Here is a 16296-nt window from a genome sequence, read left to right as displayed (position 1 = left end):
GAAATATGAAAATTATGAAGAATATAATGAAGTTCCCTTTTTGAACCACTGGTGGTTTCAAGGAGTTTAAAAGGTTAAAAAGTCCAAGCGCTTTGAGGCAGATGTATGAGGGCAGCATCTTTCACTAGCTGGCCATTGCAGTAGTGCTACTGTGTTCTATGTTTATTAGCCTCTCCAGTGAATTCCTCTGTTGCCATGCCGGGGATTCCCAATGGTTCATATTTACACAACGCATGCTGGGTATTGTAGTGAGAGAACACTGGTGGATGAAAACACAAAAAGTATATGAAACCATGAAGTCTGTTGAGTTGATGAGGCTCAGAGATGCAGTGAACATTACATAACATGACATAGTAAATGATAGTTTTAGACTGGACTGCCCCTTTTAGGAGGACTAATGCTATTGCTCAATACGCAAACAGCTCAACAAGACATTCTGTCCACTCAGTGCCGTGAAAGTGCTTATGAGTTATACAGGCTGATATTAATGGTGTAACGATTCACAAAATTCATGATTCAGTTTAGTACACAGTGGTGCCTCGATCCCATTATCCATGCACTTTAACGCTAAACAAGAGTTGTGCTTTATAGTGGTCTGATCTGACATGCTAGCCAAAAGCTAATATGTAAGCCTGTGCTGATGTGCCGGCCACGCATTTCACAATACTAGATATGATATATTGCATTGTTGATTGTTGATCATAATGATAAATAATCTGTAATATATTGCTAGTCACCTAGCTGATATGCTTTTATTAATAAGACACTTTCCCTATTATTTCTTCTAGCAATTGAACAAATGGTTACTTCTTACACAGATATAGTTATTGGCATTCAAATCAATGCTTAGTTGTTGGAAGGGACTTAACTTAGATCATCTGTCCAAGAGGAGGAATCTGTGCTGCTGGGCCAGTCAGTCACACTTCTCATTATCATCTACTCAGTGGACATTTTTCCTGACTGTACCATATTTGTACACTTTATACTGTATTTGGAGGCACAGAATGCATAAAATGTACTGGCCACTTTATTAGAAACCCCCTCTATCTCCACCTTGCTTCTACGCAGAGACTGTAGCCCATCTGATGACGTACAACTAATGTTAGCCATCCTCCATTCGTTCATCAGTGGTCGCTTTCTGACCACGGAGTCGGATTATTTTTGGGTGGAGGACCACTCTCAGCCTAGCGATGATACTGCTGTGCTCTATTATGTCAGTACCCAGCTTTCCATCCATCTATTGGTTCAAGCAAAGAACTTTTCCTGAAAATGGTGCAAAAATAATTATGCAAATTAATCTGTTTCCATCAGCTCTTGTACAAGAGAAAACAATCTATATGTCACATTTGTAAAAACACTTCTTAGGAACATGGAGCAAGCTTAGAAAGAAATCTTGAATGCTGATCAAACCTTCTTGCTTTGTTTAATTTTATTGCTCTATTTTACCTCATAAGAGCACATTGTGTGAGACAAAATGCACATAATAAAACATCTTAAGATCAGCTGCAAGCACCTTCTGTTTACCAACGAAACCACAATAATGTTTTCTTCTTTGAAAAGATAAGGGTACGTTTTAATTTCTTCTGGTGCCTCCTGCCTTCTGTCATGTTTATTCTCTGGGGCTGAGTATAACAGAAACACCTGATTAGATGTGTGACTGTACTCTATTCACATTTATGTCAAATGCATTTCCAAAGTATACATTTTTTTTTGATCAGGTATCCGTTTCCAGGGAGTTTATGAATGTTTATGTGAATTGTGGAGATTGGGTTTCATATTTGTCGTTATCTTAGTCATTTTTATTAAAAAAGCACAGCTAGTGTCACAGTTGTGCTGCGAATGCTCCACGCCACCCAAATAATATCAGTTCCGCAGCCATCCTGTGTTGAAACTGACCGATGATGAATAGGACAGTGTGTGGCTGACAGATTGTGCATGACAACAGATGGGCTACAGTGTGTAATTGTAGTTGACAAAGTGCTCAGTTGTTTGTGTGTGTGTGTGTGTGTGTATGTGTATATATATATATATATATATATATATACACGTATGTATATATATGTTGTGTGTGTGTGTGTGTGTGTGTGTGTGTGTGTGTGTGTGTGTGTGTGTGTAATAAATAGCGATTTTCTGGATATTAGTGTGTTTGTTTAACCATGTTCAAGCCTCTCCTCGAGGAAGTCCAGTATTATATGTAGTTAAAAAGCAGCTCCTGGTTTGACCAATCAGAGCTCAGTAAATTGAGCTCATGATGTAATTGATGATATTAACAAGTCTCAAGGAAAAATATGGACCCAAGAAATTCTTGTTACTGTTTATTGTTTTTATGTGTATTTGAATTATGAATATGACTTTATTTTAATGTATATTGTAATAAACTCTCTGCTGAGGTAAAGGGTTTAAAAATTTGCTTAGATGCCTAAAACTTTCACACAGTACTGTGTGTGTGTGTGTGTATGTGTATATATATATATATATATATATATATATATATATATATATATATATATATATATATATATATATGTATATATATATGTATATATATATATATATATATATATATATATATATATATATATATATACACACATATATATATATATATATATATATATATATACATATATATATATATATAGTAATGTTATAATGTTACAAGACTTCAGTTAGTCCAATGCACAATACAAACATTTCTGATACCGTTGTGTAACTGTAAGCTAATTCCAGACCTCCCTCCTCCCACTTCGCAAAAATAATTCTATGTAGTGCCTCTTTTGACTTGTTCTAGTAGGACAACCCTTTTCTTGCAGTGTCGAGCCATTTTAACAATATTTCATTAAACCATTTCATTAAACCATTTCATGAACCACCAACAGTAATTTTTTCATCACACAAAAAATGATGGATTCAGAGCAGAGAGCTCCTTGAGTGTTCACAGTTCTATGTAGAACCATTGCTGTTGTTAAGGACACTTAAAGAGCACCCCCCCCCCTTTTTTTTTTTAAAGCGTGAAACTTGTAGCCAACTTATTTTGAGACGCTGGGTCTAGTTAGACCCAGGTGGTCGGCGACATGGCCAAAATATTGTATCATGACTTTTCGCTATACCCAATATGCCACATTATTTGCTTTTTTCCTAACATTTGATAAGGTGGAACGGACAAAATGAACCAGTGGTGACACATTAAAAAAAATCAAGAACTCTGGGTACATAATGTACTGCATTAAATCAAATGAATCAGGACCAATTATTGTCACCGTTGGAACGAAACCCGTATCTTCAAAATGCTATCTTTACAGGAGAGAGCAAAAGCTTTCATTTTAGTAGAAAATCAATGTAACCACAATTTTGTCCAAGTTGTTTTGGAGAATTTCATTTACTATAATTCTTGTGAAATATGAAGGGCAAATGGCATGTAAAATTTCTTTTATTGTAATGAAACATGTAGTTGGTTGGTGTTCTAGAATTAGTGAATGTATAAATGAAATGCTTAGAAAAGCATATTGTGACGTAATTTATCACACTCACCATAAATGCCATCATATTGCCCAGTACTAGGTCTAGAATTAGCTTAGAGTTCACTATATATGAGCAACATGTCTGTATCTGTACACATTGTGCTTTTTACTGATTGAATTTTTGCAGCATTGTTGTTGTTGTTAACTTATAGTTGGGTAACTGTGGTAAACATAAACATCCCAGTTCACAGCGCATTCGTCAAACTAGCAATTTTAGTTAGTCAGCTATGAAGAATAGGGCCGCAGGCTTTGCTGCCGTTTTGCCGATGCTTGCGTGAGGCGTTAATGAATGAACTCAGGCCTCTGAAGAGTTTCTAGCAGGTCGGAAAAAAGCTCTTAAAACAGACGTGCTGAATGCTGATATATCTGTTTGAGCTTGTCAAGTCTCTTTAGATAGGCAGCGTTTCTTTTTTGCGCTGTGCCTGTATGATTGATTGGCTTGCCGTCTCTCTGAGATCAATATGAATAACCTAAATTTAAAGCAAGACAAAGAAGACGAAGAAGAAGAAGAAGAATGCTCACTGATGCACCCAAGAATCAAACGGATTGCTTTGTCAGGTGGACTGTTTCTTGTGGCATGGGCATGTCTGTAGTGACAGATAGGCTTTACTGTGAAAATGCTCTAAAGAAATCGAGCGGTTTGTGCATATGTACCACATATTATCCATGTTTCAAAACGAATGCAACATCCTGTAATCATTTTGAGCCATGGCTGCTTAGTATGGCTGGGCTTTCCATTCATTGCGTTATGATATTTCTGCATTTTAAATTCTGTTTGTAGTCATGTTCATGGCAGGGAAGGAGCACAGTAACCTCTGCAGTGTTAAATGAACTCCATCGGTGTTACATAAACTACCACAGAGTGCTTTTTTCTTCTGGATTTCAGCCTCATACGCATTCTGTAGGAGTTCATTTATCCTAGCTACATTTACTATGTGGGTCCACATACTACAGACTTCATGCTGTCATATTCATTCCATGTAATCTGGTAGGTTTGTAAGCCATGTTAACCCAATAATGGGCTGACTTTCACTGTTAATTGGGTTTCCCATTTAAGAAAAGACTGGAATTGGCTTTGTTGGCTTTACAGGCTTTACCCCACTTCACAACTTTCAGTTTAATTTATGTATTCTGAGGATTTCATTGCATTAAGGTCATGGTAATGGTCATTTCTGTGTTGTGTTTGAATGCTTAAATAGAGACAGATAAGGGGTTTAGAGGCCACAAATGATACCCTGCTGTATAGTCAGGGTTGGTTGGATGTTTTCCTATTTGCGGGTTATCAACTTGAAATGCTGAAAAATAAAATAGTTTTTCCACCATAACCAGCTTATGACAAATTACAGAACGTTCCTTTTTTTCTTGGATATTATAGGGAAGTCTTGTTATTGTGGTATATTACAGGATGTTCCTGTTATCCTTCATTTGTGCTTCCCACCTGCACTGCAAAATTTTGTGTTTGCCTACTCTAACACATCTTACTCGGCTCTAAAACAACCTCATCATCAGCTAATGGGACTCAGGAACTGTTCAGTGCAGGTGGACTACGGTACTGGCTCTGGTAAACGCTGACTCTAAAGAGGGGTCATGTATGGAGTAAATCCTGAAAAATGGGTACTTGTGGAACACACAGCACAAATGCTTACAATACCAGTAACTTGCAATCTGTAACCACTATAGAACCACCTATAGCAGTATAATAACTCTTAAACCTCTGTGTTGGCATCATTAACTTAAAGCATTCACACAGCAAAATCCCCAATGTTGAATTCACTCTTATGGAGCTGAATTAGGTCTTACAGTGTTAAATGAACACCCGCAATGTTTATTTAACAATGCAATCCTAAACTCATTCGGTGATGTTGAGCTCGGAGCTGTGGTAGTTCAGATCTGAAGCAGGAGTAAAGCTTGATGTTCTCCTCTCTCTTAAAGATGAAAGCTTTAAGTGCTGTTTATCTGATGGGGATAGTTTTGGTGAGATGTCCATCTGACTCGAAGGACATCTCGTTTGGGGGCAGTTGTGGGCTGGAGTTTAGGGAACCAGCCTTGTGACTGGGAGGTTGCCGGTTCAGTGACCGACAGCACGTGACTGAACTGCCCTTGAGCAAGGTCTCTACCCTCAACTGCTCCCCAGGTGCCGTGGATAGGGCTGCCCACTGCTCTGGGCAAGTGTGCTCACTGCTCCCTAGTGTCTGTGTTCACTAGTGTGCATGTATGTGGGTGTTTCACTGCACAGATAGGTTAAGTCTGGAGGTCTAATTCCTCTGTGTGCAAGCACAGTTGGCTAATGGTTCTGAATTCAATTCAATTCAATTTATTTCAAGATTGGTGTCTTCCCTGTCTTGCATGTGGTTTTCAGGAGTCTCATATTCTCTGTAGCTTTTAATCATTTTTTGACTTGAAATTAAACAAATTAAGGGTGGTCTCTGACTTTTTTACATCAGCAAATACTATTCTAGTGGAGCGATTATGAATCGGATAGTGCTGAATTGCGTCTTACAGTGTTTACCTGTTTCCAGCTGCACTTGCTCAGAGTAAATACTGTTGGTGTTCATTCAGCAGTGGGGACTTTGCTGTGCGGAACTGTAGAAGTACATGGAAAGGCTCTTACCTTGAACTCCTCCAGGATTTTATACGTCTTCCCTCTGTACTCGCAAAAGTTCTTAACCTCCTTGCACTCTGGGCAGCAGCCATTGTGCTCCACCTTGGTGCACTTAGGGTGTATTTTGGGGCACTCGGGCTGTTCGCACACTGGCCCGTCCTCCGTGCACACACACGGGCAGTTTGAGTGGCCTGGGAAGAAGCGCTCGCCAAGCTTGTAGACGAAGCCGCTGTCGTCCACGCAGCCCTTGCCCCTGTAGTCATCAAAGAGCACGTCGTTGCTGGCTGCCCGGTCAGCCTCGGCCTCGTCCGCAGCGTAGTCCTCGGCCTGCGACACAGCGGTGTTCACAGCCAGCAGTACGATGCAGGCAGCAGGGAAGAGAGGGCCCATCCTTCGCTGTGGCAGTCCTGTTGTTGTTATCATTATTATTATTATTATTGTTATTATTATTGTTATTAATAATAATAATAATAATAAAGTATCATTTACAAAGCAAATCAAAGACAATAATGACAAACAGAGCAGTCCTTTAGCAAACCATGTTCAAATTAAAGGTGCCAACAAGGGCTCTTTGATGTGATCCCATAGAACCCCTAAAGAACCTTTCAGTGCATGGTTATTTAAAGAACCACTTTTGTCAATGAGACATGAATGTGAAGAACTTTTTAAAGAACCTCCAAATGATGTACCAATTAAAGATTATTCCAAGATTATTTCATTCCATCATTTCTGTTGGTGAGACGAGGACAATAAAGGAAGTTAAAGAGGACAATATGAGAAAAAGGTGGAGAAAAACCATCATTATAATGTTAATTGTTTGGTGATCAGAGTTTTGCTTCTGCTATTGTATGTCTCGTATCTTGTGTGTATTGTATGTTTTTACTCTGCGTCCAGCAGGTGAACGTGTTGCGAAATGGCTGATATCTCTGGACTAAAGCCAGAGAATCATGATCACAAGAGTAATCAGAGGTGAGTAGCAACAGGCTCATTTCCACCGGTACATAGTGTACAAGCACAGTTTGGGTGACTTCAGAAAAATGAGTACCCCACAGATACAAACAGAGGAAACGTACCCCCACAGCTACAACAATGGCCTTAACGTCCAGTTGTGTAACTTAAATGAGCATTAAAGTGACCCCCACATTTACTTTCCAGAGGAAAGCTGTGTATTTGTTGAAAAGCTCAAAAACAAAATAAAAAGGCTGTAGTCAGGACAGGGAGGTATAGAGCCAATGCAATTCAAAATATAATATAACTGCAATGGGACATGGTCCAATGTTCCCTACTTAAATATACTGAAGACGGGCTTTTGAGGGTACCACCCCATTAACAGTACCTTTTTGTATATTTGTGAGGAATTTCATTTGCCGTCTGTTCTGCTTCGCTGTTCCTTCAGCCTTTTCTTTTAGGCCAAAAAAGGAGTCCCAAAAAAAAAAAAGAGGAAAAGAGCCCACCTTTAGATCTAGTACCACTCTATAGGTTAATCAGCACTGGAGCTGATTTGATTGATTTGTATGTATGTATTTATTTATTTATTTATTGGTAGCTACTTTGACTTTTATCCAGTCATGATTTCACTGAAGTAGCAAAACTGCTTTTAGTGGAGGATGTTTCTTGGCTCCTCTACCCACCTCTGATCAGAAATGATGGAGCTCTGTGTGGGTGCTGAGTTGCAGGGTGGGTTGTCAGACCTTCTGTTGTTTTCTGGAAACGCACATCAGCTCTTTCTATCTGAGCAGCATCTATTTTTGATGTGCTCTGAATGCAAGTTCTGTCCATTCAACTGCGGCGTATTAAAACGTTACCTTAACAGCGTCTATGCGAAATGAAAGGACAGCTATTGTTATAATGAAGTGTTGGGCCACAGAGAATGGGCGTGCTCTTTTGAAGTGAGTGAGTGAGTGAGTGAGAGAGAGAGAGAGAGAGAGAGAGAGAGAGAGAGAGAGAGAGAGAGGGACAGGGACAGTGCGTGCGCGCGTGCGTATGTGCTATCTAGCCTGCTTCCGTCTGTTCACCGAGGGCGAGACTCCAGACAAACGCAGGAAAACGTGAAGAGCCCCTCAAAGCTCAGATGCTTAAGGAAGGTGTCGCAGGTTTGGAGGGAGGCTGGGTTCTGGTGCGCAACACGTCGCTCTAGTATTAGTTCGTCTCTGACCCCAACGAGAAGGTCTGCAATGGTCGAGCCACGAACTCCAGCAAACTCGTGACAGCATCGCGTGAAAAAAAAAGCACGAAAAAAAAGGGCCACATTTTCTCTGAGTCATTGAGGAGCGCGCGGTGGGAGCTGCTCCAAATGCTCCTTCACTCGTGAGGCTGCGAGAAATTAACCACGAAATGGCAGCGCGAGCGGAGGGCAACTTAAAAAAAAGCCCTGAAATATAAAGCCTGGGTTGTGCCCGTGTTTCTCTCCCGGCGCTGCTCCTCTCCCCACAGCCTGTGCTGAGAAGCCTGGCTGGGAAATGAACGCTTGGTGACGCTGAGTCGCGCGTTCGCTCGTGTTTCTGCTGAAACGACTTTGAGTGGTAACTTTTTCTGCTCGTCTGTGTTTGCGGTGTTTAATGCGGAGCATTTAACTCACCGTGTTGAAGCGTCTGGTTCCACTTTGTTGGAATCGAGGCAAAACGAGCTCCGAGCGCCTCTGTGATGCTGAACGGAGGGGGGGGGGGTCCCAATCCCAATCAAAAGAAAGAAAACCACTTACTCCAAATAGAAGAAATAATCCATCCTGATTTAATAAAGGAAGAAAAAAAGCACCTAGAAAGGATCTCTCGTCATGATCCTGCCTCGATGTTCTGAAGACGACTTGAGCGAAGAAATATCCAGAAATGTGTGGGATGTAAACATATTTGTATTTATCCTTTCCCGGTCATCTGAGTTAAGTGACCGCTCGTGCCGCTGTGTGAGGAAAAAAAAACAAAACAAAGAAACAAAAAACAAAAACAAAACAGATCCAAAATAGGTGTGGAAAAAAAATGATTGTACTTCCCCTCTGGTGTTGGCTGACTACCTAGTCGTCCGCGGCGATGAGTGGAATTTCAATCAACTTCCCAATGCTGCAGGTGTACGAAGGAAACGCCATTAGGTCTTTATATCCAACCATCTGAGAATCGACATTAAAGATCCGCAACGCATGAGCTGCAGAGGCAGACGACGGTGGGAGCCACAGTCATTACGTTTCCACCTTTTAATGCGAAGAGAAGTTGAGCTACGCTGGAGATTCTCGGCGCCCCACACACACACACACACACACACACACGCGCGCGCGCGCGCGCGCACACACACGCAGACGCGCGCGCGCCAGTGCGCGCACATACACACTCCCGGGCTCCGTCGGATGAGAGGAAAAGAGCAGCGTCAGAGACGGAGCTGATAAGTGGACTACGACGGTGATGGGAACTGAGGAGCTGTTCGAGTGCGCGGTTTCAGCACTGTCGCTGTCCAGCAGCCCGTCTAACGACGCGGCGTAGACCAAAGGCTCGGCGCTGTTGGAGATTCAGCACCACGGACAGCGGCGACTGCGGCTGTAGCGTAAACGAGGGGCTTCGGCGCTGTAGCTCAGGGGTTTAACGTAGAATACATGTTACATGCTTTAAATCCAGAGGCTAAACGTTTAGTTTAGTGACTAAACGTTTCATGTGGGGAATCTGCAAAAGGCTGTAGCTTTGGGGTTTTAGATAAGAATAAATGTTTAATGTCTAATAATCAGAAGCACAGCTGGAGCTGTGATGGCTAAACGTGTAGTGTGGACATGCAGAACCATAAACAGGGCAGCTCCACTTAATCTTCCAGCACCATGGACAGTGCCTGGAGCACTGTGGCTGTCCCCTGAGCTGCCCTCAACATAGACTGTGCATTTTATGTCAAAATTCAGCACCATGGACGGATGCAGATTTAACCCTACTGCTGTTCAGTTTGCACTATGATAACACGGCATTTTGGTGTCAGAACCCAGCACTGTGGTCAGAGGCAGCGTGAACCCTGTCTAGTTGGCAGTTTCACAGCACAGACTATAAAAGAACAAGAGTCATAAAAGCAGTCTTAATATCTCCCCCCACATCATAAAACACTTTGCCAACAGGGCTCTGTGATGTATGTGCATGCTCTGCTGGGGACTTTTACTCGTGCTATATTGAGCAAGCATTTTCTCATATTAAAATAAGTGGGGGAGATCTCACCCACCTCTAATAGGAGAACATTTATCAGCAATTCTGAATATGCAAATGAAGTGGAACAAAATCCTAAGATGTTTATGATGATGGTTTGAGTCGGGTTTGTAAGCGTGCAGCTGAAATCAAAGAAATCATGCGAAATTGATTTACAGAGGGTAGCCCATAGGGGCCACTGCATTACTGCATTTGGAGCCAGAGTGAGGCTACCTTTTTATGGACCAAGGGATCATAAGAGATAAACAAAGTGAGATGCGACTGTAGTGTGATGAAGTGATGAAGGCAAAAAAGGAGTCTTCACGGTGAGACACTTGAAGCGTTGGATGATCCCTCAGTGAATGCAGACGCTGGTAATTATGATGCACAGTACTGTGCAAAAATACCAATTTATTTAATATCCAGTCAAAATGGCCATTGAGTGTGTTATTCATTTTTCCGAAGATATTTCCGAAGAGATATTAGCTAATCCATTTGCTTAAAGAAGAGGAGAGTCAAAGGCAAATAAGTGAAAAAAATAGGATTTTCCAAAATTGGTGTTAAAAGATAAAAGAGTGTGGACAAACGAGATAATGAGACATTATATATGCATCAGCTCCTCTGACCACGTAAGATGACTCTGTAGTCCATCTGTTTCTCTGATACTTTGTTAGCCCCCTTTTACCCTGTTCTTCAATGGTCAGGATCCCCACAGGACTACCAGAGAGCAGGTATTTGGTTGATGGGTCATTCTCAGCACTGCAGTAACACTGACATGGTGGTGGTGTGTTAATGTGTGTTGTGCTGGTACAAGTGGATCAGATACAGCAGTGCTGCTGGGGTTTTTAAACGCTGCGCCCACTCACTGTCCACTCTATTAGACACTCCTACCTTGTCGGTCCACCTTGTAGATGTAAAGTCAGAGATGACAGCTCATCTGCTGCTGCACAGTTTGTGTTGGTCGTCCTCTAGTCCTTCACCAGTGGTCACAGGATGCTGCCCACAGGACGATGCCCACAGGACGATGCCCACAGGACGATGCCCACAGGACGCTGTTGGCTGGATGTTTTTGGTTCTCAGTCCAGCAACGACACTGCTGTGTCTGATCCACTCAGACCAGCGCAACACACACTAGCACACCAACAGTCAGTGTTACAGCAGGGCTGAGAATGATCCACCACCCAAAAAGTACCTGCTGTGGTTCTGTTGGGGTCCTGACCACTGAAGAACAGGGTAAAAGGGGGCTAACAAAGTATCAGAGAAATAGATGGACTACAGTCTGTTTTTGTAGAACTACAAAGTGCAGCTATACAGTAAGTGGAGCTGATAAAATGGACAGTGAGTGTAGAAACAAGGAGGTGGTTGTAATATTACAGCTGATCGGCGTATCATTTTCATTTATTCCCATTGTTAAAAAGTGAAAACCAGGAAATTTGACTGAAAATTAAATAAATAAAGGGTAGTTCTTTGACTTCAGGGCAGTATTGTATGATATGTATACTGGATTACTTACTTCAGGTCATGGCTTTTATCTGTTTGACAAGCCCACTAAACCAGTATTCAAAATCTTGCTGTTAAATGAGGTCATATTTAAAGAGCCGCATTGGGGCAGTTTAATTACCCAATTTTCTGCCTGGGGGTAACATACAATAGGCTTTCAAAAATCTATGAGGCAGGACCAATCCAAACTAACATTGCCATGGCCCAAACCGATATTGACAAAGCAATAGAGGCGGGTTACGGGGCATCTTGAAGGGCCTCTGAAGCACAAGGAGAGTATGAATCAGCAGGCGTGTCTATGTGTGTGTGTCAATGGTGGGTTTCACTCTCCACTGCATTGAATTTATGGTGAAAATCCCTCAAAATGGTAATGACAGCCTACCTGAAGCTCATGCTGTTCACGCAGAAGAGTGAATCGATAAAAGGCATCAGCAAGGTGAGGAGACAAGCTTCACTCTCTAATGTGAAACCTCAGCTTTGGGCTATCTGCCCCTAAAGACACATTAGACCTGTTTCAAGAGAGCAGACACATGCAAAATTAACGATGAGACATCAACTCCCAAGGCCTTTGTCCCAGTGTGACTCTAAATTGAATAAGCATGGCGCAGAGGGAGACGAGGAAGCTATATATCCATTAGGTAGAAGAATGAGTCTCTGGTTGTCCTTTCTTTCTGACTCTGATTTTATAGATACAAATCATCTGTGTACTATTTAGCTAATGCACTCCTGTTGCAAAGTTAGAGGTTGTCTTTATGCCAAAGTATGTTTCCCTTTGAAGCATCAGTCAGTGTTATTGCTTAGTGAATTATGTATTTACAGTAGTGAACAAACATCAGAGAGCAACCCTCATTTATTTCATTTCCAGGCAAAACAGCCATTAAGTAGAAGTTGTTCATATTTCAGTGTCAGGAAACAAAATCAGAAGACATGTTTAACAGAAAGTTGCACAGTAGCCTCCACAACCCAAGTAAATGATCAAATTTTCACTATTTATTGTGTCCAGGCTTTCCATTTCATGCTTTTTCCAAAGTCTTGTTTTCAGTTTCACAAAGTAATCTGCAGGGATATTAATAACGCCTCCAAAGTTCAGTCTTAGAAGTTGATTTTACTTTCTGCTTCTTAAAATCTACGTAATTCCAAATGCATTCAGTAGTGTTGAGGTCTGGACTCTGGGCTGGGCAGTCCATTGTTTAGAGAATACCATTATAGTGTCAATTAGAGGAGGGCACTTTTCTCTTTTGGGCCAGGGTAAGGATTTAGGATTAGGGCCTGGGTTAGGGTTGGGTTAAGATTAGGTTTAGTTGAGGTTAAGGGTAGAGTTAAGATTAGGGCCAGGGTGAGGGTTTGGGTTAGGATTAGGTTTTGTCTTGAAGTTAAGAGTAGAGTTAGGATTAGGTTTTGGGTTGAATTTAAAGCTAGAATTAGGGCCAGGGTGAGGATTAGGCTTTGGGTTGATGTTAAGGTTAGGTTAAGATTAGGGCCAGGGTGAGGGTTTGGGTTAGGATTAGGTTTTGTCTTGAGGTTAAGAGTAGAGTTAGGATTAGGTTTTGGGTTGAATTTAAAGCTAGAATTAGGGCCAGGGTGAGGATTAGGTTTTGGGTTGATGTTAAGGTTAGGTTAAGGTTAGGGCCAGGGTGAGGGTTTGGGTTAGGATTAGGTTTTGTCTTGAGGTTAAGAGTAGAGTTAGGATTAGGTTTTGGGTTAAATTTAAAGCTAGAATTAGGGCCAGGGTGGAGATTAGGTTTTGGGTTGATGTTAAAGTTAGGTTAAGATTAGGGCCAGGGTAAGAGTTGTAATTAGGTTCTGAGTTGAAGTGAAGGTTAGGATTAGGGCCAAGGGTAAGAGTTGTAATTAGGTTCTGAGTTGAAGTGAAGGTTAGGATTAGGGCCAAGGGTAAGAGTTGGAATTAGGTTTTGGGTTGAAGTTAAGGTTAGAATTAGGGCCAAGGTAAGGGCTGGGATTAGTTCCAGGGTTAGCTTTAGGTTTAGGGTAAGGTTAGATGAGGTTAAGTTTTGCGTAGTAAGTAACATATTAACAACAAATCTACTTAATGTAAGTAATATACCATCTCCAAGATATGTATTTGGATGCTTCACTACTGCTACTTCACTGTCATGTTGTTGATGTGTTACAGATAATCTGTAAAGTGTTTATTAATCATCTACAAAGAACCACTCCCAATGTTACCAATATTTTTTCCTCTATATTACTCTGGATAAGAGCATCTGCTAAATGTTGTAAATGATGGCTTATAAAAGTTTACCACTTATGTGTCAAGACATTGATAAGCAGGCATTGTAATGCATGCAGAGGTTGTGTTCTCATATGCCATATATGGACTGAGGCTCATGTTGCATCAGTCACATCTTTTAAACATCAAGGTCCTGCATTGATGACATGGGCAGCATGTAGTAGTCAGCATGTAGTAGTCAGAGCACCTACTGTTGAACCGAGCTTCTTCATCCCTCCCGCCCTGCACATATACTCCTAAAAATAAAGGTTCCAAAAAGGGTTCTTTGGAGTGACAACATGAAATGACCACTTTCAGTGATGGTTGAATTGAAAACATTAAATTGAAACATTCTTTAAGGAATCAAAAGTGGTCATTATACTGCATTGCAATATAAACCATAGAGCTCTTTTTGGCAACTTTATTTTCAGTCTGCAAGTCTCCTGACACTCGTTATCCAAATTGGTGACCACTGATGGCAGATCTTTTAGCATCATGGCTTATAAACTAAAGAATTTCAACACAACCTCTTCCAGTCTGCTCTTTAATCTCTTACTCTGAAGCTCATCTTAAAACCTTCCTGTTTTTTTTTTGTTACTTTCATTCTCCTTTTCATTCCTGCGGTTATTGTTATTGTTTACTTGTGTTTAATGGACTTGTTTTGGGGTCATTATGCTCTTTTACTATATAAATTGCACTAAAACTAGTATTGCTATTACAATCTGCTTGGGCAACATTTCTTCAGAAATAAAAGGAGTTTGACCCCCTTTACTGCAGTAGTAGCCTCTACTCTTATGGGAAGGCTTCACACTAGATGTTAAAACATTGCTGTGAAGATTTGATTGCATTCAGCATCAAGAGCATTAGTGAGGTCAGTTACCGATGTTGGATAATCAGTCATGAATCACAGGTGCCACTCTAACGCATTCCAAAGCTGCTAGATGGATCATGTCAGGGAACGCAGCCCACTGCTCCACAGAGTCACATTCTATTGGTAGTGCTTTACTATAGAGATTATACAAGCCATGTGAGAACAATTGAACTAATTAGGAAGGCTGACTGGATACTTTTAAACACGTATTGTGTTATTCTCTCTAAGTTTGTGCGTTCGCTGAGTCATGAGCTGGCATTGATGTTGTACATGCAGGGGTTGTGGTCTCATGCTCCACATGTGCACTGAGGCTCTTGTCACATCAGTCACATCTTTTAAGCATTGCCTGCTTCAGGCCTGGGGTTGATGACACCGGTGCCATGTAATTGGGGCGTGTTTTCTCGCGCCCTCGTTCAGGGGGTGTCAGGCGCTGAGCATGATGCGGCTCTAATTGGCCTCAGCCCCCTTGTGCTCGGTGACGGGTTCACCAGCAGGGTCGGGTCTCAGACGCATGCAGGTCACACTCCTCATTATAGGAATCACAACACCAGGGCACGAACGCATGCCCATCAGCCCGGCAGGCTCTGCTGTGATGGCATGGAGCCTTCCCCACAGTGACAGACTGCTAAGATACTGGCGATCACAAGCACAGCAGCCGTGACGAGGAAGCAGATGCTTGATCATGCATTTATTTTTAATCTCTTCTTCTAACATTAGCTGATGCTCAGTGAAACTAAACAAGCAGGAGAGGATTTTGTGACTGCAGGTTAAGATGAGGAACAGCTTCTCCTCTCTTTTGGATTAGAGCAATGATGTAGAGCTTCTCGTGGAGTTTTTGGGGGTATCTTTACATGGCAAACAGTTCTATGTAGAACTTAAGACCTGTTATGAATACTAATGATATGTAGCTATGAGTTAACGTCCTAGGCTTATTACATCCTAAGGCTTATTATTCCATAATTTGCATGGACTACAGTCGAGTCTGGCTGAGATATGACTTAAGTTACATATGTGTAATACAGGTTTAGTCTTACTGGCTGTTCCTGGCTGTTTGAGGGGAATTCAAGAAGCTGGGCTGCATCCGAGAAAGGTGGGTCCTTAGTAGCACTGTCCACTGCAGGCTCTTCATTTGCGTTACGCAATGTAAAATGGAACAGTCTATCCATCTCTTCGTCACGTCATTGGAAAGTAGTGTGTAAAATTTAATGGAGAAAATATTTTTGATGTGAATGATTTAATGTGGCAGGTAAAACATTCATAGCTGTTTCTAATGTTTGTAATTAAACTAGTAAACTAGAAACTTCTCACTGAAAGTAGGGGGCATTTAATCTACACAGTCTTAAATGATACACAAAGAAATAGCTATTCTACTATAAGTCTTACTGGCATTTTTAAACAATGTGCGGTAGATGGAGTTTCTTTGGGTCAAA

The 16296-nt window shown here is 41.4% G+C and overlaps 1 protein-coding gene across 2 annotated transcripts in view; it reads right to left on the bottom strand.

Annotated features, from left to right (window-relative positions):
* Positions 1–9347, bottom strand: part of vwc2l (von Willebrand factor C domain containing 2 like) — a 46060-nt gene extending 36713 nt beyond the window's left edge. For both annotated transcript variants that reach the window (XM_037539069.1, XM_017707319.2), the window contains exons 1-2: positions 8702–9347; positions 6133–6530 (exon numbers count right to left, since the gene is read on the bottom strand). In XM_037539069.1, the coding sequence (XP_037394966.1) occupies positions 6133–6513 (381 nt within the window). In that variant the 5' untranslated portion in view covers positions 6514–6530; positions 8702–9347. The remainder of the gene's footprint in view (positions 1–6132; positions 6531–8701) is intronic.
* Positions 9348–16296: the final 6949 nt, after the last annotated feature.

This window comes from Pygocentrus nattereri, chromosome 6 (assembly GCF_015220715.1).
Source record: "Pygocentrus nattereri isolate fPygNat1 chromosome 6, fPygNat1.pri, whole genome shotgun sequence".
Lineage (NCBI taxonomy): Eukaryota > Metazoa > Chordata > Actinopteri > Characiformes > Serrasalmidae > Pygocentrus > Pygocentrus nattereri.
This window is presented reverse-complemented; position numbering and strand designations above follow the sequence as displayed.